Raw genomic sequence first — 27452 nt, 5'->3', positions numbered from 1 at the left:
ACTGACTTGGTCAAAAGGCGTCTCAGGTCCCCCAGATGAAGAAAAGGCACAGAAATGGCACTGAGTCCAAAAACCTTCATTCTCTGGAAGCTGTCTCAGCCCTATTCTGGGCCACAGTCAAGAGCTGTTCAGCTCACAGCGTGCATTTACCCTGGGTCCCTGGAGGTCCTAGCCCAGCTGAGAGGGATAGTAATTCCATGATTCTGTACCACAATTCATTGTGCTCCCCGCTTCCCCCCATCTCTCCCAAGTCCAGACATCCAAACTGCTCAGGGTGCAGGGGTGACAAAGATGCTGGAAGCATTATGTCTGCCCTAATTGTGGCTTCAGCTGGACAAAGGAAAACTTGGCCGGCTGATGCCTGGGTGACCTGGTCCCTTGATGGCCAATGTTTGTACCCCCAATACCATGCAGTTTTTCCCACTAAAACAAGCACTGAGGGGCAAAATTGTGTCCTCTGGGCCACTGGCCAAAGATTCTGGGTGGGAGATGAGTGAGCAGGGCTTGGTGGAGAGGTGAAGCAGATCAAGCACCAGCTCCTTCAGTCTTTATCCCAGGTCCTGAGTGAAACTTGAATACTTGCCCACATTTCAGGCCCTTAGAAAGGAGCACGGAGGAGGCAAATCCTGTTTGGAGAGAGCTGATGTCCAACACGGTACTTGGTAAACATCAGGCACATGAATGCTGAGTGACAGGTGCCATGGGCCAAGCTGAGCCCCAATTGTTCATCTAGGCTGGGGAAATCAGAGGGAGGCCCAACCCAGGGTCTCCTGTGCATGGGCTGGGGAGCAGCAATGGTGAGGAACAAGGGCCCAGCCCACCTCTCCTAGGAGGCGGAGGGGAGGGGGCTGAGTGGTTGTCAGGCATGATCTTCCCCATCTGCGACGTGGCGGTACCCGGGAGGCTGGGCCTGCATCCGGAAGAGGACGGTGAGGAGCAGCACTATGAGAAGGAAGAGGATGGAGCCACACACAGCCAAGGCCACGATCACCTCTGAGCACGGGGTGGAGAGGGAGAGAGAAAGGTCATGTCAGTGTTCATTCAACAGATATGGAGGAGTTCCCGTTCTGGCTCAGCAGGTTAAGAACCTGATTAACAACCATGAGAAGGCAGGTTCAATCCCTGGCCTTGCTCAGTGGGTTAAGGATCCGGTGTGGCTGTGAGCTGTGGTGTAGGTCACAGATGAGGCTTGGATCCCATGTGGCTGTGGCATAGGCCAGCACCTGCAGCTCTGGTTCGACCCCTAGCCTGGGAATTTCCATATGCCACCAGTGCAGCCCTAAAAAACAAACAAAAAAATTTGAGTGCCTACCACATTCCAGGAGCTGTTCTTAAAGTGGGGATATCACAGGTGGCTAAAACAAAGTCTCCTCTCATGGATTTTACATTCTAGGAGAGGAGATGCCATGGTAGGAAAACACCATAAAGAAAAACAAGGCAGGAGTTCCCTTCATGGCTTGGTGGTTAACGAACCCGATTAGGAACCATGAGGATGCAGGACTGATCCCTGGCCTTGCTCAGTGGGTTAAGGATCCGGCGTTGCTGTGAGCTGTGGTGTAGGTTGCACATGCAGCTTGGATTCAGCATTGCTGTGGCTGTGGTGTAGGCCAGCAGCTGCAGCTCCTGATTGAACCCCTAGCCTGGGGACCTCCACATGCTGTGAGTGCAGCCCTGAAAAAAAAAAAAAAAAAAAGAAAGAAAAAGAAAAACAAAGCAAGGTAAGGAGGAAATGATGGAGAAAATCAATTAGGAAAGGTGTCACTGAGAAAGTGACAGTTTGAACAGAGACCTGGAGTCACTAAGTGAGACAAAAGATCTGAAAGAAGAGTGTGCTCAGGCAGGGGCTGGGGAGGCAGAGGACAGGAAGCCAATGCAAAAGGCATTTAATTCACTTGGGAGTTCCCTTGTGATACAGTGGGTTAAAGATAAAACCTGTACCACAGCAGTGGATCCGTGGCCCAGAAACTTCCCTATGCCACAGGCATGACGGAAAAAAGAAAGAGAATTAGCTCGGTGTGTTCTTGGACCAGCAAGAAAGTCAGTATTGCTAGAGCAGAGTATGTGAGGGGCAAGCAGGAGATGAGGCGGAGGACCAGACCAAGTCAGGAAGGCCATGGTGAAGAACGGGACTAGGATTTGATTCCACATATGATGGGAAGCCACTGGAAATTCTGAGAAGGGTGGCAATGTGAATCGATTCATGTTTTTAAAAAATTAACTCTGCTGTGTTGGGAGACTGGTAGGGCCAAGAACAGAATCAGAAAGAACCTTAGGAAGCTTTTTGATACTTCAGGCAGGACTGGATTAGAGAGCAAGAGCATGTGTTTTATTATTATTTATGGCCACACCCACAGCATATAGAAGTTCCTGGGCCACCAACTGAATCTGAGCAGCAGCTGTGACCTATACGGCAACTATGGTAACACCAGATCCTTTAACCCGATGTGTTGCACTGCACTGAGGAACAAACCCACACCTCCACAGCAACCCAAGCTGCTGCAGTCAGATTCTTAACCCACTGTGCCACAGCAGGAACTCCAAGAGCATGTATTTTAAAGATGATGTGGAAGAACGTATACATGTACACATGACTGGGTCACCTCACTGTGCAGTGAAAAACTGACAGAACACAAAATGTAAATCAGCTATAATGGAAAACAAAAATCATTATTAAAAAATAATAAAGACGAGGTGGTGAGATCTGCTAGTGGTTTGGAGGTGGAGTCTGAGAAAGGGTCATGCTATGCACCTAGGTAGCTAATGCAACATTTGCTAAGATGGGGAAGCCTAGAGGAAGAGTGGATTTGGGGGAAGAAAATGTGATTTTTATTTTATTTTTGCTTTTTAGGGCTGCACCCGCAATATATGGAAGTTCCCAGGCTAGGGGTTGAATTGGAGCTACAGATGCCAGCCTATGCCACAGCCACAGCAACTCGGGATCCGAGCCGCATGTGCAACCAGCACCACCACATGGCAACACCAGATCCCCAACCCACTGGGCCAGGTCCCCATCCTCATGGTTACTAGTCAGATTCGTTTCCACTGAGCCACAACAGGAACTCCTGAAGAACATGAACATGTGATTTTAGATCTCAGATATGAAATGCCTTAGCTGACATCCATGGAAAGACCTCAAGTCTGCAGCTGAGAGAAGAGGTCATGAATTGGAGTCATAAAAAGACAAAACTTAGCATGGAGATGGTGTCTAAAGCCAAGGCCAGGTTAAGCTCACCTTGGGAGTGGGCATTGGTGGGGAAAGGGCCAGGATGAGTCCTGGGCCATCCACTGGTTAGTAGGGAGGGGAAGCCAGTAAAGGAAGCTGCCTTTGAGAAAAGCCTAACCTTTTCTTGGCAGAGAAGCCAACAGAGTATTTAAGGAAGGGGTGACCGATTCTGTAATGCTGTTGAGAGGTGAAAGAAGCTGACTAAGAACTGGTCGCTGGCTTTGGTGAGAGCAGGTCATTGGTCCTTGACAAGAGTGGCTTCTGTGGAGTGGCAGGTGAGTCTGAGAGAATGGGCAGTGAGGACGTGACACCAGAGACCAGGCAACTCTGAAGGATTCCACCCTCGATGGGGAGTGACACAGGGAGTGGCAGCTGGAGGAGGACATGGGCTGAAGAGGTTTTTGTTAGGCTTTGGGATGGGAGTGATCCCATAAAGCAGGAACGCTGAGCACTGGGTTCCAAGTTGAGGTGAGAAGAGAAGGACCTGGCGTGTAAGTGGAAAGGCTGGCCCGAGGTGGCAGCTTATACCCGCAAGAAAGCTGGAAGACCTGGCGGTGGGAGGGTGAGATCTCTGGTGCTCTTGTTTCCTCAGTGGCATAAGGAGGGGCCTCAGTGAGTCCGTCTGGGGCGAGGGGCAGCGAAGGGAACTGTGGGGACCCGCGGTAGCATGGCTGAAGTGCGTCAGCGCTCTCAAGACCTACAGGTATGAGTGGGAAGTTATTCTAGGACATGGCCAGCACGGAGGCAGGCAGCAGCTCACCTGTGTCTGCAGGACCACTTGCCAGCTGGCACTCCTGCTGCCAATCCTTGGGTATGACAGGCTCGGTGAGGCGAAGGAAGTCCTGCAGCGGGCAGCGGTGAGGGCAGCCGGGCAGGATCAGCGGCCAGGGGGCCTTGTCACTCTCATTCCGAAAGTACATCTCCACTGAGAAATTCCTGAAGGTTCATAGGAGACAAGACGGGAGCTGCTCGCTAGGCCGACAGCAGCGCCTCAGGCTGTCCACAGCCATCAGTCACGGGAGCTCCCTGCCTGAGGGCAGAGCAGCAGCTCCACTCACCCATTATCTTCCTGGTACAGTTCAAATATGTGGCAGGCCGCATAGGGAGCTTGTTCACCGTTGTAGACATCCAGTGCCATTTGCAGGGCAACCAGGGTGGTGTCATGCTGTAAGGGAGAAGGGCTCCCCATCAGCACAGCCCCCCACACCCCCAGGCACTGAAGAGGGACGAGACCCAGCTCTTGGCCTGACATCCGCACACCGCGGGCTGTGGAAGCTTACCGCTGAGTAGACCAGCAGCTTGGGGAGCTGGGAGGTGGTTGCCATCAGGGTCAGGTTCTTCCGTATCTGGGCCAGCAGGACTCCTGAAGGACAGAAGTCCCCAGTGTCAGTGGCTATAGCCGTCACCATCTTCTCACCAGACCTATCTGCCATTCTCTCACCCTCTGCGAGTCCTGGCTCTGATCACCACAGAGAACTCCAGGCTCATGGGAACTACACAGGAACTCTACGGCACCTGCTCTCTAAGAACTTTCACATGTGTAGGAGAAAGCAAGCTCAAGCTAGCTATCTGTATTTCAACACCGATGCAGAAACCCGCCACTTATTTATAAATGAGTTACGAAGCCCTGCCCATGTTTGAAGAATTACTCCAGGTGGGAATAAATATAAACTCAAGATTGCTTCAGAACACACAAGATGGTGGCTCCAGGCCAGGGGAACTCTGTCATGTGCAGGCTCTGAAAACTGAGATGTCGCAAAGGTTCGTCAGCTGGCACTCCCTTGGGGTGCTCACGTCAGGAAACTGGCCTGTGTATGACTGTCAGCCTCTTTCAAAGTGGGCCCTTGTGGTCATCTGGAGGAAGGGATTCATTGGAGGGGAGGGAGGGCTTTCTGACATGGTGAAACTTAAAAGAATGTGAATGGCAGAAAAGCAGCACACACCCAACCGTGCTCACTCACACAGGACAAACGTGCTAGGCATCTAGACAGCTGGGGACACCGATGACTAAGGGGATGACTAGGGGGGCCTAGTTCTGAAGAGCAGAGAACACTTCAGGTAGCATGTGAGAGGCCCCCAAGAGCGGATTCCTAATGCTGTAGGGATCTGACAGGGGAGTGACATGCTGCTGTTGTCACTCACCCCCCTGCAGCCGGGCCTTCTCTGCCTGCTCGTAGATCCCGAAGAGGAAGCGGAAGCTGAAGTCCTTTAGCCGGCTCAGACGCTGCATGGTTTGGGGTGAGGCCCAGGGAGGCAGGACCAGCCCGTGTGTCTGCTGTATGTGGCAGCGGGCAGGTTAGCTCCTCACCCAGGCCAGAGCCTCTCCCGGGAGCCGTTCTCTTCCTGTGTGTGTGTGGGTGTGTGCAGGGAGAGGAGAGGCAGAGGTTTGCGACCAGGAGACATGGTGGACAGTGATGAGGCCACAGGGCACAGGAAAGGAGGCTCGGGCACCAAAAGTGTGACTCAGCAGAACGGAGTCACATACCACGAGAGCTCGGGGTGGAGAGAAGCAGGAACTGCTGACGATCGATAAACTATTTCCCACTCTGAGGTTCTTTTTCACCCATGAGGGAAGTTCCCTTGTTTCACAAGAGGCGGCTTGCCTGGACCTCCCGGGTAGGAATGGGGTCCAGGCACGGTTGCACATGGCCTGGTCACCTAGGCCTGCTGAGGTGTGAGAGGAGGACAGTCATACCGGGGACCCTGAGCCAGCTCACCTCACAGAAGAGTGTGTCATAGACATTCCAGACGGTCTCCAGTGTCAGGTCTGTAAGCCCTGTCTCGTTGGCCACCATATCCAGAAATTGCTATGAGAAAGGGATCAGGGATCAGAACTGCCCTGGGGGAAAGGACAATGTGTGGTGACCTCCACCTCGGCCCCACTCACTGCATTCTGAATACTCTCATTCTGATACTCTGGTGTCCGCCGGGTCTCGTTCTGCAGCTGCTCAAAACGGGGACATGGGCCCAACGGGAACTTCAGCAGCTGCGGACCAAAGGGGGAAGCAGAGGCAGAGAAAGAGTTGGGGATCAGCAGCCCAATGGCCAGAGCTGCCCCCCTCACCGCCTCCAGGGAAGGGCTGGCCAGTCTTACTCTGTCCTCGGTAACAGGCACAGTATGGACAGGAATAGGCTGCCAAGAGATGTTTGGATTAAAGCGCTGCATCCCATTAGGGGGGAAGAGTCCAGCCAAGTTGGCCTCAGCACTCATGAGAGTCCGGTCAAAGTCTGTGCTTCGAACATAAACCTGCAGAGATGACAACACGAGTCTCACGAGTGGGTGGGGGAGCTCTGGCCCCTCCATGGGGTCCCAGGGGAGGACCGGTTCTTGGTGGACACCTACCAAATGAAATCCTCCGTGCATCTGGCCCTCTCCCCCCTCTGGCTTTCCCCATCCCTCTTTACAGCCAGGGCCCAAAATGCAGCTGGGGGGTTTGCTGTCCCCAGTCTGTGAAAAACTCCTGTGAGAATGGCTTTAGGTCAGATGCCCCTCCCAGTCCAAAGTGCTTAGTTAACAAGGCTCTTGGGTCCGTCTGTGTGCCTGGTTTTATTACACCACCTGTCACCCTATCTAGGCCCAGGTCCTTGAGGGCAGAAACTATCTCCCCTTTTATAACTGGCTTAGAGACCAGGAGAGGAAATAAGATAAGGAACAGAAATAATTATTTGTGAAGAGAGAGGAAGAAGCTGTAAGGAAGGGCAAGATCAGGCAAGAGCTGGCCCTCAAGGAGACAATACAACATCTAGAGACAAAGATCAAGTTTGTATGGCACACCATTATATGCAGTGCTAGCATAGTGCCTGGCCCATAACAGGTACTCCAAAAATGTCTTGAAAGCTTGAGCTATTTCAGAGTCAGAAACTACTTTGCTAGACCCTTAAATCTGAGCTTGGATGCTTGATCCGTTTTGCCAATTCCCAAGCCAAGCAGGAGCAACTCAGCCTCTGGGGTTTTGTTCCAGACACCCCTTGGGTGTCTTGTCCTGTAGCTGTAACCAGAAATGCCTGGAGGGAGGCGAGCGTGCCCAGCCTCACCCTTAGTCTCCTGAGGGCAGAGGGTGAGAACAGCAGGCCCCGTTTTCCTTACCTGTCAAGATCACAGCCTTACCTCTTGCCGGTGGTAGGAGGTGTTCAGAAAGCCAAGGTATCGCTGTCGCAGAGCCCGGCCCAGCTCCCAGTGCTGTAGCATCCCCTCCTGTAGGCAAACCCAAGGATTCAGAGGCCCAGAGGGGAGGGATGGCTCACCCCCCACCAGGGCTGGGCCACTGTTGCTTTCCAAGTTCTTGGCTGGAAGTAGGAGTGGGTTCATCTGATCCCTGAAGTCATTTATTAAGCAGCCGATTGTGCACTGTGTAGGCCCATTTTAATTGGCACCGGTTAAGAAATGTGATTAAAGTCAGCAGGCACATGGCAAAAAGGAATTTGGTGAAGCCTCAAGTCCTGTAAGCCTGCTTGAGGTCATTCATGCTACAGCTCATCCTGAAGGAGAGCTGGCTTCTGACCCACCTTGGTTAGCTGACCAAAGCCCTGGGGCCATTTGTCTTCTTGATACGGGTCCTTGGGATATGTCTTTACTGGCGAGCGGTCTCCATGTCGGTACAGCTGAGGAAAGAAAATGGTTACCCTACAGGTCACAAGGGTCTCCTTGACGGAGACACAGAGCCCAGGTCTGCCCCATGCTGAGAGGGAAGCGTCACTCCCTCTGGGATGCCTTAACTCCACCAACTGCAAAAGAACCCCAACTCAGAAGTCAGTAACCTCTTCCAGGTTCCAGGGATTCTAACTCGGCTAAGCAATGCCACTGGAGATCTTGGGAAAACCAAAGACAGGTGGGAAAGGAAAAGAAATCAAAGCAATGCAGACGGTGGGGGAAACTGTGAGGGGGTGGGGATCGCCAAAGGCTCCTTTAGACCTGAGTCTCTTAACTGTTCGACTACATCCCTGTCCCAGACCAGACTCACCCGACCTATCCCCTTACACCTTGCCTCCCCCGCCACCAAATACCCTAGGGCTTCGCAAAAATTCCGAACCCAGGCCCCCAACCCGGCAGGCCAAACATCTCCTCCTAAACCAGCTTCTCCTCCTCCTCTTCCTCCTCCTCCTCCTCCTCCAGACCCCAGACCCCAGCAAAGCCCCGCCCCTCCCTCCACCAGCCGGCCTGAGTCCTCCTAGCGCTGGCGAGCCCTCAGGTGACCCGTCTCTCAATACCAAGGTAACGAAGCGCAGACTCCGGGCCTGGATAGGTGGCATCACCATCAGGTTCACACCAAGAAGGAGCTGGAGTAGAGCCGGCTGCCTCCAGCCAAACTGTCTGCCCGCCATCACCGCTGCAGTCTAGACAGCAGAAGGGCTGGAACCCCCTGGGTGATACTTGCGGCAGCCGCCCGGACGCACCCTTAAGGACACACGCCGGAAGTACGCTCGCCGCCATCTTGCTAAAGGAGAAGCGGGATAGTGGGCGGAGGAATCTGGGAGGGAAATTCGTGTAGGAGGTTGGCGATCCCGGCGTGGCGGAGGAGCTTGGGCGTGTAGCGCGACCTTGGGCTGCAAAAAGGCCTTGAAGACCTCTGCTTGGTAAAGAGAACCCTGAGCTCGGGTTTGCTTCAGGCCGCGGAGACCCGGTACCAAGGTCGCTCTTGTATTGGGCCGGACCGTGGCCGGGAGAACGAGCGCCCCCTCGGGTCGAGGTGCCGGCGGGCTGACTCGGAGCCAGAGCGGATGCAGCATTGGGGCTAGGAGTGGTATAGGGTTCCTCTCTCACACCTCTGTCTGCGGCTGGAATTTGAGCCTTGGCCCTGGCTCTCCTCCCCGGAAGTTTTGTTTGAGGTGAGGGCACAGAGTGTAAACAACCCTTTGGACTCTCTGTCCCTGAGGTTGGTCCCAGTCTAGCCAGCTGCTCATTGCCTGAGCGCAGCTTCAGGAGCCCTCTCACTTCCCCTTCCAGTCCTTTCCCTGCCCTCTCACCGGGCCACTTCTAAGTTTTAGTTAATAGGGATCAAGATGTCAGGCCTCTTCTCAAAGGGGTTGGGTTGCACAGGATGTTCAGATTTTGCAAAACCAAAGCAGTGAATCTCTAGGGGTGGAATTTCTGACCAGTGGGGAGATAACTTAGGAGTAAGGAGAAGGAGCATATCATAAAGTGGGATTAGATGGGATTTCTGCAGAACCAGAGGCCCTCTTAAGAGGCCCTGAACGTTAGGATACAGATATAGCCAATTTGGCTTCAGGGCTTTGTGACTGTGAGCTTGGAATGACTCAGAGCTCAGAGAGGTTAGATCATAGGCCCTTGGGATGCTTTGATTAAGATCTGACCCCTAGGAGTTCCCATCATGGTGCAGTGGAAAAGAATCTGACAAGGAACCATGAGGTTGCGGGTTTGATCCCTGGCTTGCTTCAGTGGATTAAGAATCTGGTATTGCTGGAGTTCCCGTCGTGGCGCAGTAGTTAACGAATCCGACTAGGAACCATGAGGTTGCTGGTTCGGTCCCTGCCCTTGCTCAGTGGGTTGACGATCTGGCGTTGCCTTGAGCTGTGGTGTAGGTTGCAGACTCGGCTCGGATCCCTCGTTGCTGTGGCTCTGGTGTAGGCCGGTGGCTACACCTCCAATTAGACCCCTAGCCTGGGAACCTCCATGTGCTGCCGGTGTGGCACTAAAAACCAAAAAAAAAAAAAAAAATCTGCTCCCTAGTAGCAAATCACCTCATTGAGAAATAAAACCTGATCAGAACCTAGTGGGCATATGTGTCATTATCTTGCTGTAGGACTCCAAATTGAATTATTCATATATACCTCAGAATCTAAACTTTGCTTCCAGAATTGTTATGGAGGAGTGAATAGAAACTGAGAGCTGTAGGCTGGGTAATCAAATAGTTCTTGGCGTTCTTATTTAGTCGCAAGCCCCTTTATGAAATCAGATGAAAATTTAGTCTCCACTACAGAAAAATATCCACATGTATGAACACACACAAATGTAATTTTGCATATAATCCCCAGAGGTCATTCTCTAGAGGACCAAGGTCTTCCCTGGAAGATCATGTCTAGGCTTTATAAATGAGCAGCTCTGAATCCTTGATTTAACCTAGTCCCCTTACTTCACAGGTAAGAAAACAGGCCCAAAGAGAGGAAGTGACTTGTCTAAGGTCTCACAATTTAGGAGTATTGATTAAGTTTTCTGATTTCCAGTCAAATAATCCTTATAATGGGCTGTTTTTCACAGGCTACTCAGAGTGCATTGCTAAACTATGTTCAGTGGCCCCCAAATACTTTTAATAAAGAGATTTCTAGCAAAGGAAACCTTTTCACATTAGTGAGATTGAATGGGACATGGCTAATTGGCAGGTTTCTGCATATTAGTGGGAGTTTTGAGTGTTTTGTTTTAATAAGCCCCTTACTCTCCTTGCAAACTAGCCAGACCATTGTGATTTCAGAATATAAGTCCCTGGCTTACTAAATTTTGGCAAGTAGAACAAAAATCCCTCAAATTTATCTTTTGTTTTTCTTCCCACTCACTCAAGTATTTCTGTATTCTTTGTGCCTGCAAGTATCCCATGTAGGAGGGATTGATGGAGAAGATATTATTTTCATTTTTGTAGTGAGAAATAAACCCAGTAAGGGTGAGGATTACACCCTGTGGTCCCCACACCTTAGTTCTCTCAACTACAGATGCAAAAATAATAGACATGTAGGGAGTTCCCTTGCACAACAGGTCAAGGCTCTGGTGTTATCACTGCAGCAGCCCAGGTTGATGTTGGGGTGCAGTTTCAGTCCCTGCCCAGGAGCTTCCACATGCCATGGGTGTAGCCAAAAAAAAAAAAAAAAAAAAATAGACGTGTAGATGGATGAATAGATAGATGGATACAAGGGCCTACCTCAGACCAAATAAATCAAAATCTCTGAAAATGAGGCCAGGTTTGAGAACCACTGCTCTACCCTTTATTGGCAGAAGCAAACCTAAACCTGGGTGAGTTAACTATTTTTCCCATCTGGGAAGGCAATTTTGTGTAATAAAGTGAGGTGGGCATCTTTTGTTTGAGTCTGAGCTTTTGAATCAGCTGTACTTGTATTCAAATTTGATATTCGCCCTCTTGCTTCCTAGGATTATATATGAGGAGAAATAAAGGAATACACATAAAGATAAATGTATGTGGTAGGGCCTATTAAATGTTACTTTTTTATAGAAAGTGTTATTGAAATACAATTGATTTACAATGTTGTGATAATTTCTGCTGTAGAACAAAGCGATTCATACATCTATACATTACTTTTTGTTTTTGGCTGCACCCATGGCATATGGAAGTTTCTGGACCAGGGGTCAAATCCGACCCACAACTGCAACCTACACTGCAGCTGTGGCAATACTGGATCTTTAACCCATTGCAACAGGCCCAGAACCCAAGCTGCTGCAAGACAATGCCAAATCCTTAACCCACTGTGCCACAGCAGGAACTCCCACACTTTCATTCTTTTTCAGATTCTCTTCCCATGTAAAGCGCAGAATTTGGGGTAGAGTTCCCTGTGCTATACAGCAGTTCTGAGTTGGCCAATCGTTCCATATACCACGGTGAATAAATGTTGCTTCTCTTCTTTCCTCTCTGCCATCTGTATCATCTCTGAACTCATAGGCCTAGGAAGCTGGAATTGCTGGGTGCTTCTCTATCTTGGGATTAGGAAGTTGGGCAGAAATCACTTGAGTGGCCTGCAAGATGACCCCCATGTTTTGCAGCTTTCCAGAATGGTGGAGAAGCAAGCAAGAAGCAGTTGCCCTAGTCCATCCCTGTGTGTGGCCTTGTGGCCTTGTGGCCTGCCTCATGGGAGTGCTTTGAGGGAGTTGTCCAGTAGTGTGTAGGAGTATGGGTGGGTGAATGCTCCTGTTTTTGCTGCCAGAGAAGTCTCTGGAGATTCTGGGGGTCACAGTTGTGACCTGGAAGATCCTTTTAGAGGGGTTCTCAAGCATGTTGCCTCCTCTAGGAGCCAAGGAAACATAGGAAAGACCTCATGGGACTGGGAGGTTTTGCACCTAACACCTCCTCTAGGCTGGTGGGACTGTGCCATGGGGGTGGATCTGGCAAAGTGAGATGTGATTCTCCTTGCAGATCACCAGACAGCCTGCCCTGGCATGGGGAGGAAGCCAGTGCTTAGTCCCCAGAACCTCTGTGAGATACCATCAACAGGTTTTGGTCTTCCCCCAATTTGCTCTCCCTTCCCCTCTTCAGGCTGGGGAGGCTCCTGAACCCCTGTAACCTGAAGGGGTAGCTCTAGCAGTAAAGCTTTGGTAATGCTTCTTCCTCCTTTACTAGAGACTAGGCTGACTTTCTGGCACAGGGGAGATAGCACCCTGACCTGCTTGTTCAGCAACTGGCTCTAGCCTGGGTCAGAGGGCTCCAGATGCGGCTCGTGGGTGGTCCTGGGTGCCAGCCTGTGGGGAGACTAGGGTGTCAGGAGAGGGAGTTGAGAATCAGAAGTGAACGAGAGTCTTCATAACTCCCAGAAAATAGGTTATCATACCCAAGACCAGTGTTCCATCCCACATCCCTGGTAACTAGGTGCTTCAGTGACACTGCTGATTCTCCCTCTGTACTGGAGCTTCAGGAGATGGGGAGAGGTAGAGAAGGGAGCTGGACTGATGATGTGGGTGCTGAGACAGAACAGTTGCAGTTTCTCAGGGACCAGAGTCCCTGGTTTCTACTTTCCCAGGACAGCTGGGGCCTTGTGTAAATCAGGGAAGGAACACAAGCAAGAGGAATGGAGAGCCTTGTGCTCATGACTCAGAGACGTCCAGGCCAGAGTGGGGACCTTGTGATGAGAGGGAACAAGAGCAAAAGTTGGAGGCAGAACTTTGAGATTGGGGATGTCAGAGAGGCTTTTCTGAAATGTGAAAATGAATACATGGGCAGATTTTGCAACACCACTAAGCCTGCTGTCTTCTCAAGTTTTTCTCCCCAACCTCTGCCTGTTCCCCCTGCCGCACCCTGCGCTTCCTCCCATCTGTCACCAAGCTCCTTTCTATTTCTTCTTTCCCTGTCCTTCTCCCATCCTGTCTCCCCATGGCCCCTGTCCGCTCTTCCCCTGCTCCCTCTCTTCTCCTCTTCCCTGGTGCCCCGTTCATCTCTGTTTTGGTCCCTCTGGCTGCCTGTCCTGGCCCCCTGTCCTTCTGTGCTTTAATGTGGGGCCCGTGGGAACTGGAGTTCACAGCAAAACAGGAAGAGCCTGTGAGCAGGAAACTGGGAGTAGGGCAGAGGGGGAACAACCAGCAGTAACCTCAGCTCCTCTCCTCCCACATCTGGACTGAAGCATCCCCAGGGCTCTCTGCTTTTCCCACTACAACCCACCAGGCCCTGCTTCTTCCGTCTCAGCACTTCACTGGTCCAGCAGACCTGAGAGGCAACAAGATGAATGTCCTGCACTCTGAGGCAGGAGAAGGAAAGAGCACAGGGAATGGAGTGAGGACATCTGGATTCTGATCCCAGCTCAGCCACTGACTGTGTGTGGTCTTGGAAAAGGCTCTCCCATGAGCTCAGTGTTCTCTGTAAAATGGAGCTTATTGTACCCTCCCTCCCTCCTGGAGTTGCTCGAAGGACCAGAAGAGAGAGTGAGGGGTCCGAATATGGAAATGAGCACTGGAAGGTTAACAATTAGATTCAAGGTGATGGGAAGACCCATAGCTGAAAGGATTGGGAGGTTAATTACTGCTACCATTTCTTCTACTCTTACTATGTGCCATACATTGTGCTCTGATACATTGTTTAATTCTTAGGACAACCTTATGTGGCAAAAACCATTATTATTGTCTGTTCTAAAGATAGGGAAACTGGAGTTCATGTCATGCCTCAGTGGTTAATGAACCCGACTAGTATCCATGAGGATGCAGGTTTGACCCCTGGCCTCGCTCAGTGGGTTAAGGATTCAGTGTTGCCGTGAGCTGTGGTGTGGGTCACAGATGCGCCTTGGATCCCGTGTTGCTGTGTGTGGTGTAGGCCGGAAGCTGTAGCTCCAAGTAGACCTCTAGCCTGGGAACCTCCATATGCCATGGTTCGGCCCTAAAGAGACAAAAAAATAAATTTAGGGAAACAGGAAATTCCCTTGTGGCACAGCCGACTAAGGATCCAGTGTTGTCACTGCAGCAGCTCAGGTCACTCCTGTGGTGTGGGTTCAATTCCTAGCCCAGGAAATTCCGTGTGCCACAGGTGTTGCCAAGAATAAATAAATAAAACATCTAAGTGATTAAAAAAAAAAAAAAGATAACGAAACAGGTTCGAAGACATAGTAACTTTTTTTTTTTTAATTTCATGGCTGCACCCATAGCATATGGAAGTGCCCAGGCCAGGGACTGAATCTGAGCTGTAGCTGCAGCAACGCCAGATCTCTTAATCTACTGCACTGGGCCAGGGATCGAACCCATGTCTCTGCATCAACCCAAGCCTCTGCAACTGGATTCCTTACCGCTGTGCCACAGCAAGAACTCCTCAAGTAACTTATTTAATCAATATCACACAGCAGGAATTCTGTGGCACAGCTTGAAGATCTGGCATTGTCATTGTAGCAGCATGGGTTGCTGCTGTGGAGCGGGTTTTTAATTAATTAATTTTTGTCTTTTTAGGGCTGCATCTGTGGCATGTGGAAGTTCCCAGACTAGGGGATGAATCAGAGTTGCAGCTGCCGAACTGGCCTACACCACAGGCACAGCAACACATGATCCAAAGTGTGCAGTCTACACTACAGCTCATGGCAATGCCAGATCCTTAACCCACTGATCAAGGCCAGGGATCTAACCCACATCCTCGTGGGATACTAGTTGCATTCATTACTGCTGAATCACAATGAGGAGTCTTGTGGAGCGGGTTTTATCGCTGGTCCAAGAACTTCCACAGGTGCAGCCAAAAAAAAAACGGAGTTCCCGTCATGGCGCAGTGGTTAACGAATCCGACTAGGAACCATGAGGTTGCGGGTTCGGTCCCTGCCCTTGCTCAGTGGGTTAACGATCCGGCGTTGCCATGAGCTGTGGTGTAGGTTGCAGACGTGGCTCGGATCCCGCGTTGCTGTGGCTCTGGTGTAGGCCAGTGGCTACAGCTCCGATTCGACCCCTCGCCTGGGAACCTCCATGTGCCGCAGGAGCGGCCCAAAGAAATAGCAAAAAGACAAAAAAAAAAAAAAAAAAAAAAAAAATCACACAGTAAATAAGAGAGGCAAGGCCAGGATTTGAACCACAGATCTGAGCTCAGAGCCCAAACACTAAAGCAACAATGCTGAAATGACTAGCACTAACAAGTGTAGGGTAGAAGAGGATCATACTATTTTCTTGTTTACTTACTCATTCAATAAACAGGACCACATTACCTACTCTGTCACCTACTATATTCGAGGCCCTGTTTCAGGAGAGGTAAAATCAATAAAATGAGGTGTCTACCTTCCAGACAACAGGGCAGGAAAGCAGGGCCGTAGTCTCAGTAGATGCCCAACAGAGCCTGCCCTCCCTTCTGATGGAACCCTTCCAGATAAGAGAACCTGCATACCCTCTCAGGTCCATCCTGGGCTGGCACCTAGATCTGTGGTCTCCAACCTCAACCCCTTCCCAGACTATCCATTGCTGTAGTGACTTCTTACCAGCACCCCACCTCTGGCCCCTGCACAGCCCCCACATTCAGAGACTCCCCAGAAGGCCGAGCACCTGCCTGTCTCCACTCCTGGAGTTATACCAGCTCGGCTGAGGCCTGGGGCTAGTGGGGAGAGCTTCTTGGCCCCTTTCCAGAGGCAGGGGAGGAGGAGGGAGGCTGGGAAAGCAGGCCGGGGCTCGGTGTCGCAATTCCGGGCCGTGCTGGGACCTTTGCTCCGCGAGATGTCTATGGAGGGGAGGGAACGACTCTGGAGGCTGCTGGGAATGGGGTGGGGGTGCCCGGGAGGCAGTCCTTCTGTAGAGCAGCTCCGAGCCGCCAGGGTGAGGAGCGGAAGGGGAGAACCGGGGAGCCGGCTAGTCTGCAGGGAAATGCGGCTGTCGGGGCTGGGGGTAGGGGCCGGGGGTGGCGCCGGGCCGAGGGGGGGGCAGGCCGGCAGGGGGCGGAGTCAGCACGGCGGGGAAGCGGCCCCGTGGGCGGGGGCGAGGAGGCCAGGGCTCCAGTCGGTCGGCTCCCGGCTCCTGGCCCCTCTCTCGCTCAGCTCCGGCTCCCTGGTGGCGGCGGACAAGGGACTGCACCATCCCCCTCTCCCAGCAAGGGGGCTCCAGAGACTGCCCAGCCAGGAAGTCTGGCGGCCTGGGCGCTCGGTGGGTCTGCTCCTCAGCCGTGGCCTGGGGATCTGCGCCGCGTGTGTCTCGTGTGGGGGTGGAGGGCGTCCTATGGATTTAGGAAGGGGTTTTGGGGGAGAAGTGGAGGATGATGATGGTGACGAAAGCTCGGGCAGCGACGACCTTCTATTTAGGTCCTAGAATAACTTCTGAGGGGGTCAGAGAGAGGAGGTCCTGTATGTGATTTGGGGTGACTCCTGGAGACAAGAGTTTTGGCCTGGGACCCTGGAAAGCGGCAGGAATGAGGTTGTCTAACAAGCAGCGTGTTTCACTGGGTGGAGGGAGCCTTGGTCACATGTCCTGGTTCCACCTAACTTTGGCTGTTCCCAGTGCTGGAGTGAGGGGAAAGGGGCCCCGGCAGAAGTGGGGCAGATGTGCCTGAACATTCTCTGATGGCCTGGAGGGGGCCCTGAGGAGGAAAGGTGGCACGGTAGCCAAGAGCTCAGACTTCCGTGTCAGAGAGACCAGAGTTGGAGTCTTGGCTCTACTGCTTAATTGTGTGGGCATAGGCAAATTTTCTTAATATTTTGGGACCCCAGTTTCCTCATCTCTAAATGGGGCTAAAGAATAGCCCTAACCTCACAGGGATAATGTAAGGAAGGCCAGGAAAGCCTTAGCACAGGCTGACACATACACGGCAAATAAATGTTAGAAGATATGTGAGTATAGATAAAAGGCAGGATCAGGAGGGGAAGGAGCTCTGATCTGGGAGAGTGTAACCGGAATGTTCCTGCAGGACAGTCCCTTGGTAATGTCCAGGGCTCCAGGAAGAGATGTCCTTGTGGGTGGAGGCCCCTGTGCCTGATGTTTCTCCTGGTAAGCTTCTTCACTCCAGCCCTCTGTCTCCCCTGAGCCCAGGCCCCAGCTCCTCTCCTCCCTTGGGAATCAGCCTCCTTCACTACCTGCCTTCTGCCCTCCCCCAGAGAGCAGTGCAGAGCTGTTCTTGCTGTTGCTTGCCTCCTTCTGCCCAGACTACCTCTGTCCTGGTTCTGGTGCCTGGCCCTGGTTCCTGGCCCCCGCCAATACCCACCGGTCCTTCTCAATCGGCGAGGCTGCTGCTGGAGAGACTAGGCATGCAGTGTTACCCAGCTTGGCTTTCAAGAATTCTGTCTAATCTCTGAGATAGATGCACTTCAGCCCCCCAGGGAGGTCCTCATTTAAGGTGCAAGGGACTCTTAAGTGACTAGGCCCAGAGCCCACACAAACCCCAGGGTCCCTGAGCCCAGAACCGATATTTTGCTGCCCTCTACGGGTAGAGATAAGTTTACAGTTTCCCAAGAGAATGCTGGGGAGATGAACTGGGACCTGAGACCCCCCCTGTGCCTCTCTTTTGGGGGTCAGACTCTGCAGTGGAGCTGTGGGAGTCAGATGCACAAGATGCAAGCAGCCAGTCTCTGGGAAGCAGCAGCTGCATCCTCAGGGAGGAATCCAGCACACCCCAGTCTGCGGGGGGCGCTTCGAGGGTGGGGCTGGATGCAACAGAGTCCACGGCCCTGCTTCCCGGGGTGGAGGCCTCTCCAGAGTCCACAGGTGAGGAGCTGCTGGATTTGGAGGAGGTAGGGGCTCCCCCGATCTGGGAGGGGTAACTTCAGGGCTTATAAGATCATGGTTAAGTTCAAAGGCTTTGGGGTCAACTAGACCTAAGTGATCTGAATGTAAGTTTTGTTTCTATCTTAGGCTTTTTTGAGCCTCAGTTTCCTTAATGGAAATAATAAGTACCTATCTCTTGTAAGGACCAGTGCATATAGAGGGTTCAGACAGTACCTAGGACATAGTAGCACTTGGCATACAGGAGCTACTTGCTTAGAATAGGGAGACTGGACTGCATCTAATGAAGTGAATGAAGGTCACTGAGTGCTCAGAGCAGTGGCCAACTGGGCACCAAGCTTTTTCTCTGAAGAACATTAAGCCTCTTCCATGTATCCAGAGCTCCGTCCACAAAAGCGGAAAAAGGGGCCAGCCCCCAAAATGCTGGGGAATGAGCTGTGCAGTGTGTGTGGGGACAAGGCCTCCGGCTTCCACTACAACGTGCTGAGCTGCGAGGGCTGCAAGGGATTCTTCCGTCGCAGTGTCATCAAAGGGGCTCGCTATGTCTGCCACAGCGGGGGCCACTGCCCCATGGACACCTACATGCGTCGCAAGTGCCAGGAGTGCCGTCTTCGCAAGTGCCGCCAGGCGGGCATGCGAGAGGAGTGTGAGTGTCTGGGAACCAGAGCTGGGGGGATAAGCTGATAGGAAAGAGGGAATATGTGGGCGCCAGGATCTGAGGCCAGACAGGCAGCTGAGCCAACAGGGCCTTTGTCTACTTCCCTAAGTGTGGATTAAGATCTCTTCCTTGTTGGGGGTTCCCGTCGTGGTGCAGTGGTTAATGAATCCAAATAGGAACCATAAGGTTGCGGGTTCGATCCCTGGCCTTGCTAAGTGTGTTAAGGATCTGGCGTTGGTGAGCTGTGGTGTAGGTCGCAGATGCCGCTCGGATCCCACGTTGCCGTGGCTCTGGTGTAGGCCAGTGACCACAGCTCTGTTTAGACTCCTAACCTTGGAACCTCCACATGCCGCGTGACCAGCCCTAGAAAAGACAAAAAAAAAAAAAAATCTCTTCCTTGTTTTGGGAGTTTCCACTGTGGCTCAGTGGGCTAAGGATCCAGCGTTACCATGAGCTGTGGTGTAGGTGGCAGACGCTGCTCGGATCCTGCGTTGCTGTGGCTGTGGTGTAGGCCAGCAGCTGTAGCTCTGGTTTAATCCTTAGCCTGGGAACTTCCATATGCCACAGGTGTGGCCCTAGGAAAGAGGGAAAAAAAAAAAAAAAAAAGATCTCTTCCTTGTCTTTACCCAATGCTCTCTGCTTTTCTGGAACCTCAAACTACCCCTCTGCCCCATCCCTGCTTCCTGTCTCCCCCTCTTTTTCCGTCCTCATGTCTGACTCTGTCCTTAGGTGTCCTGTCAGAAGAACAGATCCGCCTGAAGAAACTGAAGCGGCAAGAGGAGGAACAGGCTCAGGCCACATCTGTGCCCCCAAGGGCTTCCTCGCCGCCCCAAGTCCTGCCCCAGCTTAGCCCAGAGCAGCTGGGCATGATCGAGAAGCTGGTGGCTGCCCAGCAGCAGTGTAACAGACGCTCCTTTTCAGACCAGCTTAGAGTCACGGTACTGGAGGGACCTGGGGAGAGGTCGCTGTGCCCAGAGCGCCAGTTGGCTTCTTGATGTCCGACTCAGAGTGATTTTTTTTCCCCCTCCCTGCCCTTCTGGGTAGCCTTGGCCCATGGCACCAGATCCCCAGAGCCGGGAGGCCCGTCAGCAACGCTTTGCCCACTTCACTGAGCTGGCCATCGTCTCTGTGCAGGAGATCGTTGATTTTGCCAAACAGCTGCCAGGCTTCTTGCAGCTCAGCCGGGAGGACCAGATCGCCCTCCTAAAGACCTCTGCGATTGAGGTGGTGAAGGCCAAGGGTGAAGGGAGGACGAGAGCGGGATGTCTGTGGGATGGGCCTCCAGACAGCCAGCTGGGAAGTAGGGACGAGGGGCTCGACCTTTCCTGAAGGTGCCCTGGGCCAAGACCAGCCCGCTGCTTGTGTGCAGGTGATGCTTCTGGAGACATCTCGGAGGTACAACCCTGGGAGTGAGAGTATCACCTTCCTCAAGGATTTCAGTTATAATCGGGAAGACTTTGCCAAAGCAGGTGAGAACTGAGATCACAAAGGGATTGCTTTGGATGAACAGACGCTTTTTGTCATGGGGCCCATAATGACTCTAGAGCTACAGGCCCAGGGTTTGAATAGCTACCAAGGAAAGGCTCCACTTGTTTTTCCAAGACAGAAAGTTGGAATGCTGATAGGCCTCCCTTAACTGCCCCGGATAGACTCCTGTCCTCTGTTGTGTTAGGCCAGTGGTTCTCAAACTGTGTTCCCAGGAACCTGAGGGGGGGGGGTTCTGTGGAAGTGTCATCTTAGAAGTAAGGAGGCACAGGGGAGTTTTCTTGGGGTGCAGTGGCTTAAGGATCTGGCATTGTCACTGCAGCAGCTCGGGTGGCTGCTGTGGTGCAGGTTCCATCTCTGGCCCAGGAACTTCCATGTGCCATAGGAATAGACGGGAAGAAAAAGGAAGCACAGGAATGTCCTTTATCTTAACTTTAGCCAAACAAGAAGCTCCATTTAAATCTGTACTATATACTGGGCTTCTGCATAAGATTTTGCTTAAAGAAAAGATTTTACAGCTTGGGAAAAATACTCGAAAAGCTCACCAAGCCCATTATTGACTTCACCAAGTCAATAATTAAAAATCTTTTCAGATGTGCTTTTTAAGGATCTTGCGGCCTGATTTCCCCCTTTTCCTTCTCTTTCTCCCTTTCTTTTCCTTTCTTTTCTCTTTTTCTCTTTCTCTCTTTTTTCTTTTTCTTTCTCTTTCTCTCTCTCTCACTCTTTCTCTCTCTCCCTCTCTCCCTCCCTCCCTCTCTCTCTCTCTCTCTTTCTTTCTTTCTTTTCCTCTCTCTCTCTTTCTTTCTTTCCCCTAAGGTATGTGGAATTCCCTAGCCAGGATTCAGATCCAAGCCACAGTTGGGGCCTGTGCTGCAATGGTGGTAACACTGGATCCTTAACCCACTGTGCCGGGCCGGGGATCAAACCTGCATCCCAGGGCTCCAGAGACACCACCAATCCTGTTGCAACACAGGGGGAACTCCAGGTTTCCCCTTTTTCTTTCTTTTCTTTTTTTTTTTTTTCTTTTTAGGGCTGCACCTGCAGCATATGAAAGTTCCCAGGCTAGGAGTTGAATCAGAGCTCTATCTGCGACCTCCACCACAGCTCATGCAACGTCAGATCCTTAACCCAGTGAGTGAGGCCAGGGATCAGTCCCACATCCTCATGGATACTACTTGGGTTCTTAACATGCTGAGCCATAATGGGAACCCCCAGATTTCCCCCTTTTCAGTTGCTCTTTCTGGGGAGCCATGGAATTGTCATTGAAACATAGCAGACATGCCTAGGTGGGACAGTTTTAGGATACGAGTGAACATTTCTATCCCCATCCCATACCTGGAGTACTGTCTCCAAGAATTAGTTCACAATACTCTACTCTAGCTGATATTTGCTTGCAGTCTAAGCAGTGTTGGTTTCCTCATAATCAGTTGTGGTGATGTTTGCGTCGTGGGGAGAGGGGTTAGAAAAGGATGGAAGGCCGAAGGTGTTCGGAGGGACAGGATTGAGTCATGTACCACCTGAGTGAGTCCATCTATAAAGTAAGGCTGATGCTGATTCCATTCTCAGGTTTGGAGGATCCTGGTTTTCAGGGCAGAGCTCACAAAAGTTTCTCGTGACTCCGGCCAACTCTTGTCCCATCACACAGGCTACCCAGTGAGCTTTCCAGGGAGGTCTCCCTTCACAATAGGGCATGGCAGGCCTGTGTTGGCACCTCTTGCCTTCTGTCATGCCGGGTGTGCTGCCTGACTGTCTAGGCACCTGATAGGGATAATGTAATGACTTTTTCCAGCTTTAAAAACCCAGTCTGGAGTTCCCATTTGGCACAGCAGAAACGAATCTGATTAGGAACCATGAGGTTTCGGGTTCAATCCCTGGCCTTGCTCAGTGGGTTAAGGATCCAGTGGTTCCGTGAGCTGTGGTGTAGGTCGCAGACACAGCTCAGATCTGGTGTAGCTGTGGCTGTGGTGTAGGCTGGTGGACCTGATTGGACCCCTAGCCTGGGAACCTCCATATGTCGTGGGTATGGCCCTAAAAAGCAAAAAAAAAAAAGCCCAGCCCTTCCCCTTTCTCGACCTGACCACCCTTTCTCCAGATGGTTACCATCCCAGTCCTTCTCCTTCAAAACATCCTCCTTTCTGAAGCCTTCCCTGTTCTCATGTCCATGTGTTCCTTCAGCACTTGTGGATTTGTGCTATCTGAATCTGTACCTATTTATAAATTCATTTATATAAGTGTTTTTTATGTCCTCATGTTTGTCTTTCATTTCTCGTTTTGTCAGTGATGTCCTGGAGAGAAAGGTCAGGGGTGCTCTTTGGTCAGGTCTCCGTCCTCCTCTGTCTTCACTGCCTTTGCTGCATGCATGGGTGACTAAGGATGTGAACTGATCACACGGGGGACATTCACTCAGTGAGCAGCAGCAGACCCTCGCAGGGGGCGTAGGTCTAGAACCTTCTCATCCTCTTTGTACAAAGGGGTTGTTTAGCACAGTGCAAGGCTTGACATCTCACCAAAAAATGTTTTCTAAATGGAGCTTGTCCATTAAATGGATCAACACACACTTGATAAACATCAGGGTGAAAGTACAGGAAGTGACTAATCAAGATGCCTGGAATGGAAAAGTTAGCAGATGGTTGCTAGAAGAAATGTGAGAAAGCCTAGGGGACAGCGTGGGGTGGGGAGATTTTAAGAGTGTGTATGGGAGGAGTTCCCATCGTGGCGCAGTGGTTGACGGATCCGACTAGGAACCATGAGGTTGCGGGTTCGGTCCCTGCCCTTGCTCAGTGGGTTGAGGATCCGGCGTTGCCGTGAGCTGTGGTGTAGGTTGCAGATGCGGCTTGGATCCCCCATTGCTGTGGCTCTGGCGTAGGCTGGCAGCTGCAGCTCCAATTAGACCCCTAGCCTGGGAACCTCCATATGCTGTGGGAGCGGCCCAAGAAATGGCAAAAAGACAAAAAAAAAAAAAAAAAAAAAGAGTGTGTATGGGAGAAGGGTTGTGTAGGTGTTACCATTTCAGATCATGATTTATTGAACTTCAGTCTCCTCAGTAAGAAGGCTGGTTCTATTTTTCACTTTTAAAATTTTGCTTTTTGGGGCTGCACCCACGGCATATGGAAGTTTCCAGGCCAGGGGTCGAATTGGAGCTGCTGCTGGCCTACACTACAGCCACAGTGACTCGGAGTTGCATCTGTGACATATACCACAGCTCACTGCAATGCCAAATCCCCAACTCACCAAATGAGGCCAGGGATCAAACCTGCATCCTCATGGACACCAGTCGGATTCATTTCCGCTGCACCACAATGGGAACTCCAATTTTTTAAACGTTTATTATTTATTTAACCAACACTTACATGGTAGTTACCATAAGTGGCACTCATTATTCTCAGGACCCGTTTTTGAGGTAGGTACTATTATTATCTCCATTCTAGAGATGGCTCAAAGAGCTTAAATATCTTACCCAAGGTCATTCCACCTAGTAAATGTTAGAGCCAGGACTCAAACCCAGGGAGTCCAACACCAGAGTCCACATTGCTTTGTTCCCCCTGTGAAACGAAACATGAAATGTATCACTAGTATTCCAATAAGTAAGGCCAATTGCCATGAAAAGGTCTTTTTATAGACAAACATAAGGGTACCCTATATTTCTTGTAACATAGGAGCCCTCAAGAATTCTACTAAGAATTCTATTAGAGAAGTTCTTAGATGTGGCTCAGCAGGTTAAGAATCTGACTAATATCCATGAGGATGCTGGTACAATCCCTGGCCTTGCTCAGTGGGTTAAAGGATCTGGCATTATTTCAAGCTATGGCATAGGTCGCAGATGTAGCTCGGATCTGGCATTGCTGTGGCTGTGGTGTAGGCAGCAGCTGCAGCTCCAATTTGACCTCTACCCTGGGAATTTCCATATGCCGTAGGTGCAGCACTAAAGGAAAAAAAAAAAAAAGAATTCTGTTAGAATTCTTAGTATTATTTAATTCAGCACGTTCTGAATTCTGGGCACAGTGCAAAGTGCTCTGCTTTTATTTATTTCATCTTTTTTTTTTTTTGTCTTTTTGTCTTTTTGCCATTTCTAGGGCCACTTCTGCGGCATATGGAGGTTCCCAGGCTAGGGGTCTAATCGGAGCTGTAGCCACCAGCTTACGCCAGAGCCACAGCAACGCAGGATCCGAGCTGCGTGTACGACCTACACCACAGCTCACGGCAATGTCAGATCCTTAACCCACTGAACAAGGCCAGGGATCGAACCCGCAACCTCGTGGTTCCTAGTCGGATTCGTTAACCATTGAGCCACTACGGAAACTCCTGGTCTTTTCGTCTTTTAAGGCCACTCCCATGGCACATGGAGGCTCCCAGGCTGAGATCCAGTTGGAACTGTAGCTGCCGCCTACACCACAGCTACTGCAATTCAGGATCCAAGCCAAGTCTGTGACCTACACCAGCTGGCAGTGCCGGGTCCTTAACCCACTGATTGAGGCCAGGGATTGAACCTGCGTCCTCATGTATGCTAATTGGGTTTGCTAACCACTGAGCCATGAAGGGAACTCCTGTCTGCTTTATTTTTTGGTTGTGCTCTTGGTATGTGGAAGTTTCCAGGCCAGCAATCAAATCCGTGCCACAGCAGGGACCTGAACCACAGCAGTGACAACACTGGATCCTTAATCACTAGGCCACCAGGGAACTCCTATATGCTTTATCATGTAACTATCACAACAGTTTTATAAGTTCAGGTATGAGTCCATCTCACAGGTGAAGTTTAGAGAGGTTAAGAAACCTACTCAAGGTTACACACCTGAGCCCTGGAGGCTTCTCTTTTTTTAGGGCTGCACCTGTGGCATATAGATGTTCCCAGGCTCGGGGTCAAATAAGAGCTACTGCTGCCAGTCTGCACCACAGCCACAGCAACTCGGGATCCAAGCCTTGTCTGCAGCCTACACCATAGCTCACGGCACCGCTGGATTGCCAACCCCCTGAGCAAGGCCAGGGATGGAACCCACATCCTCATGGATACTAGTCAGGTCCATTTCCACTAAGCAACAACAGGAACTCCCTTGGAGACTTCTGAGTTCTTAGCAGTTTCCTCAGTTGAGCAGTGCTGCCCATGCCACACACCCCAGCCTCTCTTCTGCCTCCCCAGGGCTGCAGGTGGAGTTCATCAACCCTATCTTCGAGTTCTCCAGAGCCATGAATGAGCTGCAACTAAATGATGCTGAGTTTGCCCTGCTCATTGCCATCAGCATCTTCTCTGCAGGTGCGGAGGAGGGGCAGGAGGGAAACCAAGCAAGAGATTCACACGGAAGAGGGCTGCCGTCCCCATAGGGCAGGAATCATGGGGGTGGAGGCTCTTGCTGTGCTACCTTGGGATGGGAGAGGTTGGGTGGGGTGCGTTCCTATATTTTGGTTGTGATTTGGGGTATGGAAGGAAGACCCTGGCCAGACCTGCTACTCAACTCTGTTGGTGACCTATAGACCGGCCCAACGTGCAGGACCAGCTCCAGGTAGAGAGGCTGCAACATACATATGTGGAGGCCCTGCATGCCTACGTCTCCATCCACCACCCCCATGTGAGTCTCCCCACTGTGCCCCCTTTCTTCCTCTACAGGCTCAGCCCCTGACACACCTACTTTCCCTCCAAGAATCCCTCCCTGACTACATCGTGCACAGACAATTCTCTACCTCTCCCACAACTCCCCACCTTGCCCCCCTTCCTTGGGGAGAGACAAAGGCTGCACTTGTCCCTCTTCTTCCCCAGGACCGACTGATGTTCCCACGGATGCTAATGAAACTGGTGAGCCTCCGGACACTGAGCAGCGTCCACTCAGAGCAAGTGTTTGCACTGCGCCTGCAGGATAAAAAGCTTCCCCCGCTGCTCTCTGAGATCTGGGATGTGCACGAGTGACTGTTCTTCCCCCACACCGTGTCTTCTGTTTTTTGGGGTAGATGGCTGAGGCGTGACTGAGAAGGGCAGACATTCCTGAGGGCTGGGCAAAGGACATCCTCACGTGGCATTAAAAGAGTCAAAGGGTTGGGAATTTTGTGGCTGCTGGGTCCTGGGGATTCTGCTGAAACAGTGCTCCCATGTGAAGACGGTACTGACCCTGCCAAATGGATGAACCTGGGGGCCACTTTGCACAAGGTTGGCCAGGGCCCTGCCCATCCTGCCTCTACCACTTCCTGTTTTCCCCACGGGGCCCCAAGAAGAATTCTCCACTGTTAGCCTGCGGCTTGGCCGTAAATGCCTCAGGGCTGCCTCACTGATAGGACTGGCACTGGGTGTACAGGAAGATCGAAATTAATACAGGATGAGAGAAACCCATTTCTGGATTGGGAGTGGGGGCCCGGCAACAGAGGAGGGAAGGCTGTGTCCTTTAAGGAGCTGCTTCCAGATTCCGAGGAGGGAGACAAGTCACAAGTGACAGCCTTGGCAGTGAGCGGGGACCTCCTTTTACTAGCCCCATTGAGCCATAAGGGTCAATGAAATGTTGAGGCTTAGATGCCCCCTTCCCGTTCAGTGATCCAGGTGGGATCGGTTGTCTTCCTGTGGGAAGGGGGTGTGGGATTTTCCGACCTAACGCCTCAGTCGTGCACCTGTGTTCATGCCCGCGGGTATAATACCTTGGTTTTCCCGTTGACAGCTGAAAAAGAGCAATCCTTCCTCTTGGCCCGCAGACCCTTGGGACAGGAAGAAAGGTCCCCTGAGGCCAGGGGTAGGCTGACCGGTTTCAGGGTTAGCGTCTCCAAAGGGCTGGACTCCATTTCCCAGCGGGCACCGCGGCACCGCTCACGCCCCCTCCCGTGGAGCGTCCCGGTGTAGGTGAAACCGCGGCCTGCGCCTTCCGGCATCAGGTCCCCCCGCCGCCCCTGAATTGGTAGGTTCCACTGCCGAGGCCGCCGGCTTGCCAGCCCGGGAGGCTGGGCACCTCCAAAGCGCGAGCGGGGGGAGGGAAGTCAGGTAAGAGGGACGGTTAGAAAGTCTCAGGGGCAGCTTATCTTGAGAAGTCTCTTCCAGATTAATCCACATTTCCTCGAAATGGACTCCATTACCATGCCGAATTAAAATCTGTTTTAGTAACCTAAAGAAAAAGTGTTCCTGTGGGTCCTCCCCTTGGCACGTAAAGGCGCTGGGCTGGCCCAACGCTCCCCATCGCGTTCCCACTCCCACACGGATAGGTGTGTGCGTAGCCGCCTTTCTCCTGAGGTCGGCTCCACCCTTCAGCCCTCGGCTTGGTGCAGCCCTGTCCTCCCCGGGGGGAATGGTACGGCCC

The 27452-nt window shown here is 51.8% G+C and overlaps 2 protein-coding genes across 17 annotated transcripts; one reads left to right on the top strand and one right to left on the bottom strand.

The window, feature by feature from the left end:
* Positions 1–55: 55 nt before the first annotated feature.
* ACP2 (acid phosphatase 2, lysosomal) lies at positions 56–8596 on the bottom strand. 2 transcript variants are annotated; one of them, NM_001244740.1, is given in 11 exon segments: positions 62–993; positions 3984–4159; positions 4282–4388; positions 4504–4586; positions 5366–5498; positions 5941–6030; positions 6111–6209; positions 6318–6470; positions 7332–7418; positions 7730–7825; positions 8432–8571. In NM_001244740.1, coding segments are annotated over 11 exon segments (1272 nt in total). In that variant the 5' UTR covers positions 8546–8571; the 3' UTR covers positions 62–859.
* On the top strand, positions 5811–27271 carry NR1H3 (nuclear receptor subfamily 1 group H member 3). Of its 15 annotated transcripts, none has more exons than XM_005660919.4 (11): positions 16122–16154; positions 16373–16478; positions 17236–17315; positions 17841–18029; positions 18427–18693; positions 19435–19643; positions 19750–19929; positions 20075–20174; positions 25325–25438; positions 25657–25751; positions 25940–27271. In XM_005660919.4, the coding sequence occupies exons 3-11, from the start codon at positions 17273–17275 to the stop codon at positions 26084–26086; spliced, it is 1344 nt and encodes a 447-aa protein (XP_005660976.1). In that variant the 5' UTR covers positions 16122–16154; positions 16373–16478; positions 17236–17272; the 3' UTR covers positions 26087–27271.
* Positions 27272–27452: the final 181 nt, after the last annotated feature.

The sequence above is a fragment of the Sus scrofa genome, chromosome 2 (assembly GCF_054392235.1).
Source record: "Sus scrofa isolate SSC_HxYL_T2T_F1_AM1 chromosome 2, Sscrofa_HxYL_maternal_Yorkshire_Landrace_v2.0, whole genome shotgun sequence".
NCBI lineage: Eukaryota > Metazoa > Chordata > Mammalia > Artiodactyla > Suidae > Sus > Sus scrofa.
Note: the sequence above shows the minus strand (reverse complement) of the source record. Positions and strands in the feature narration are given on the sequence as shown.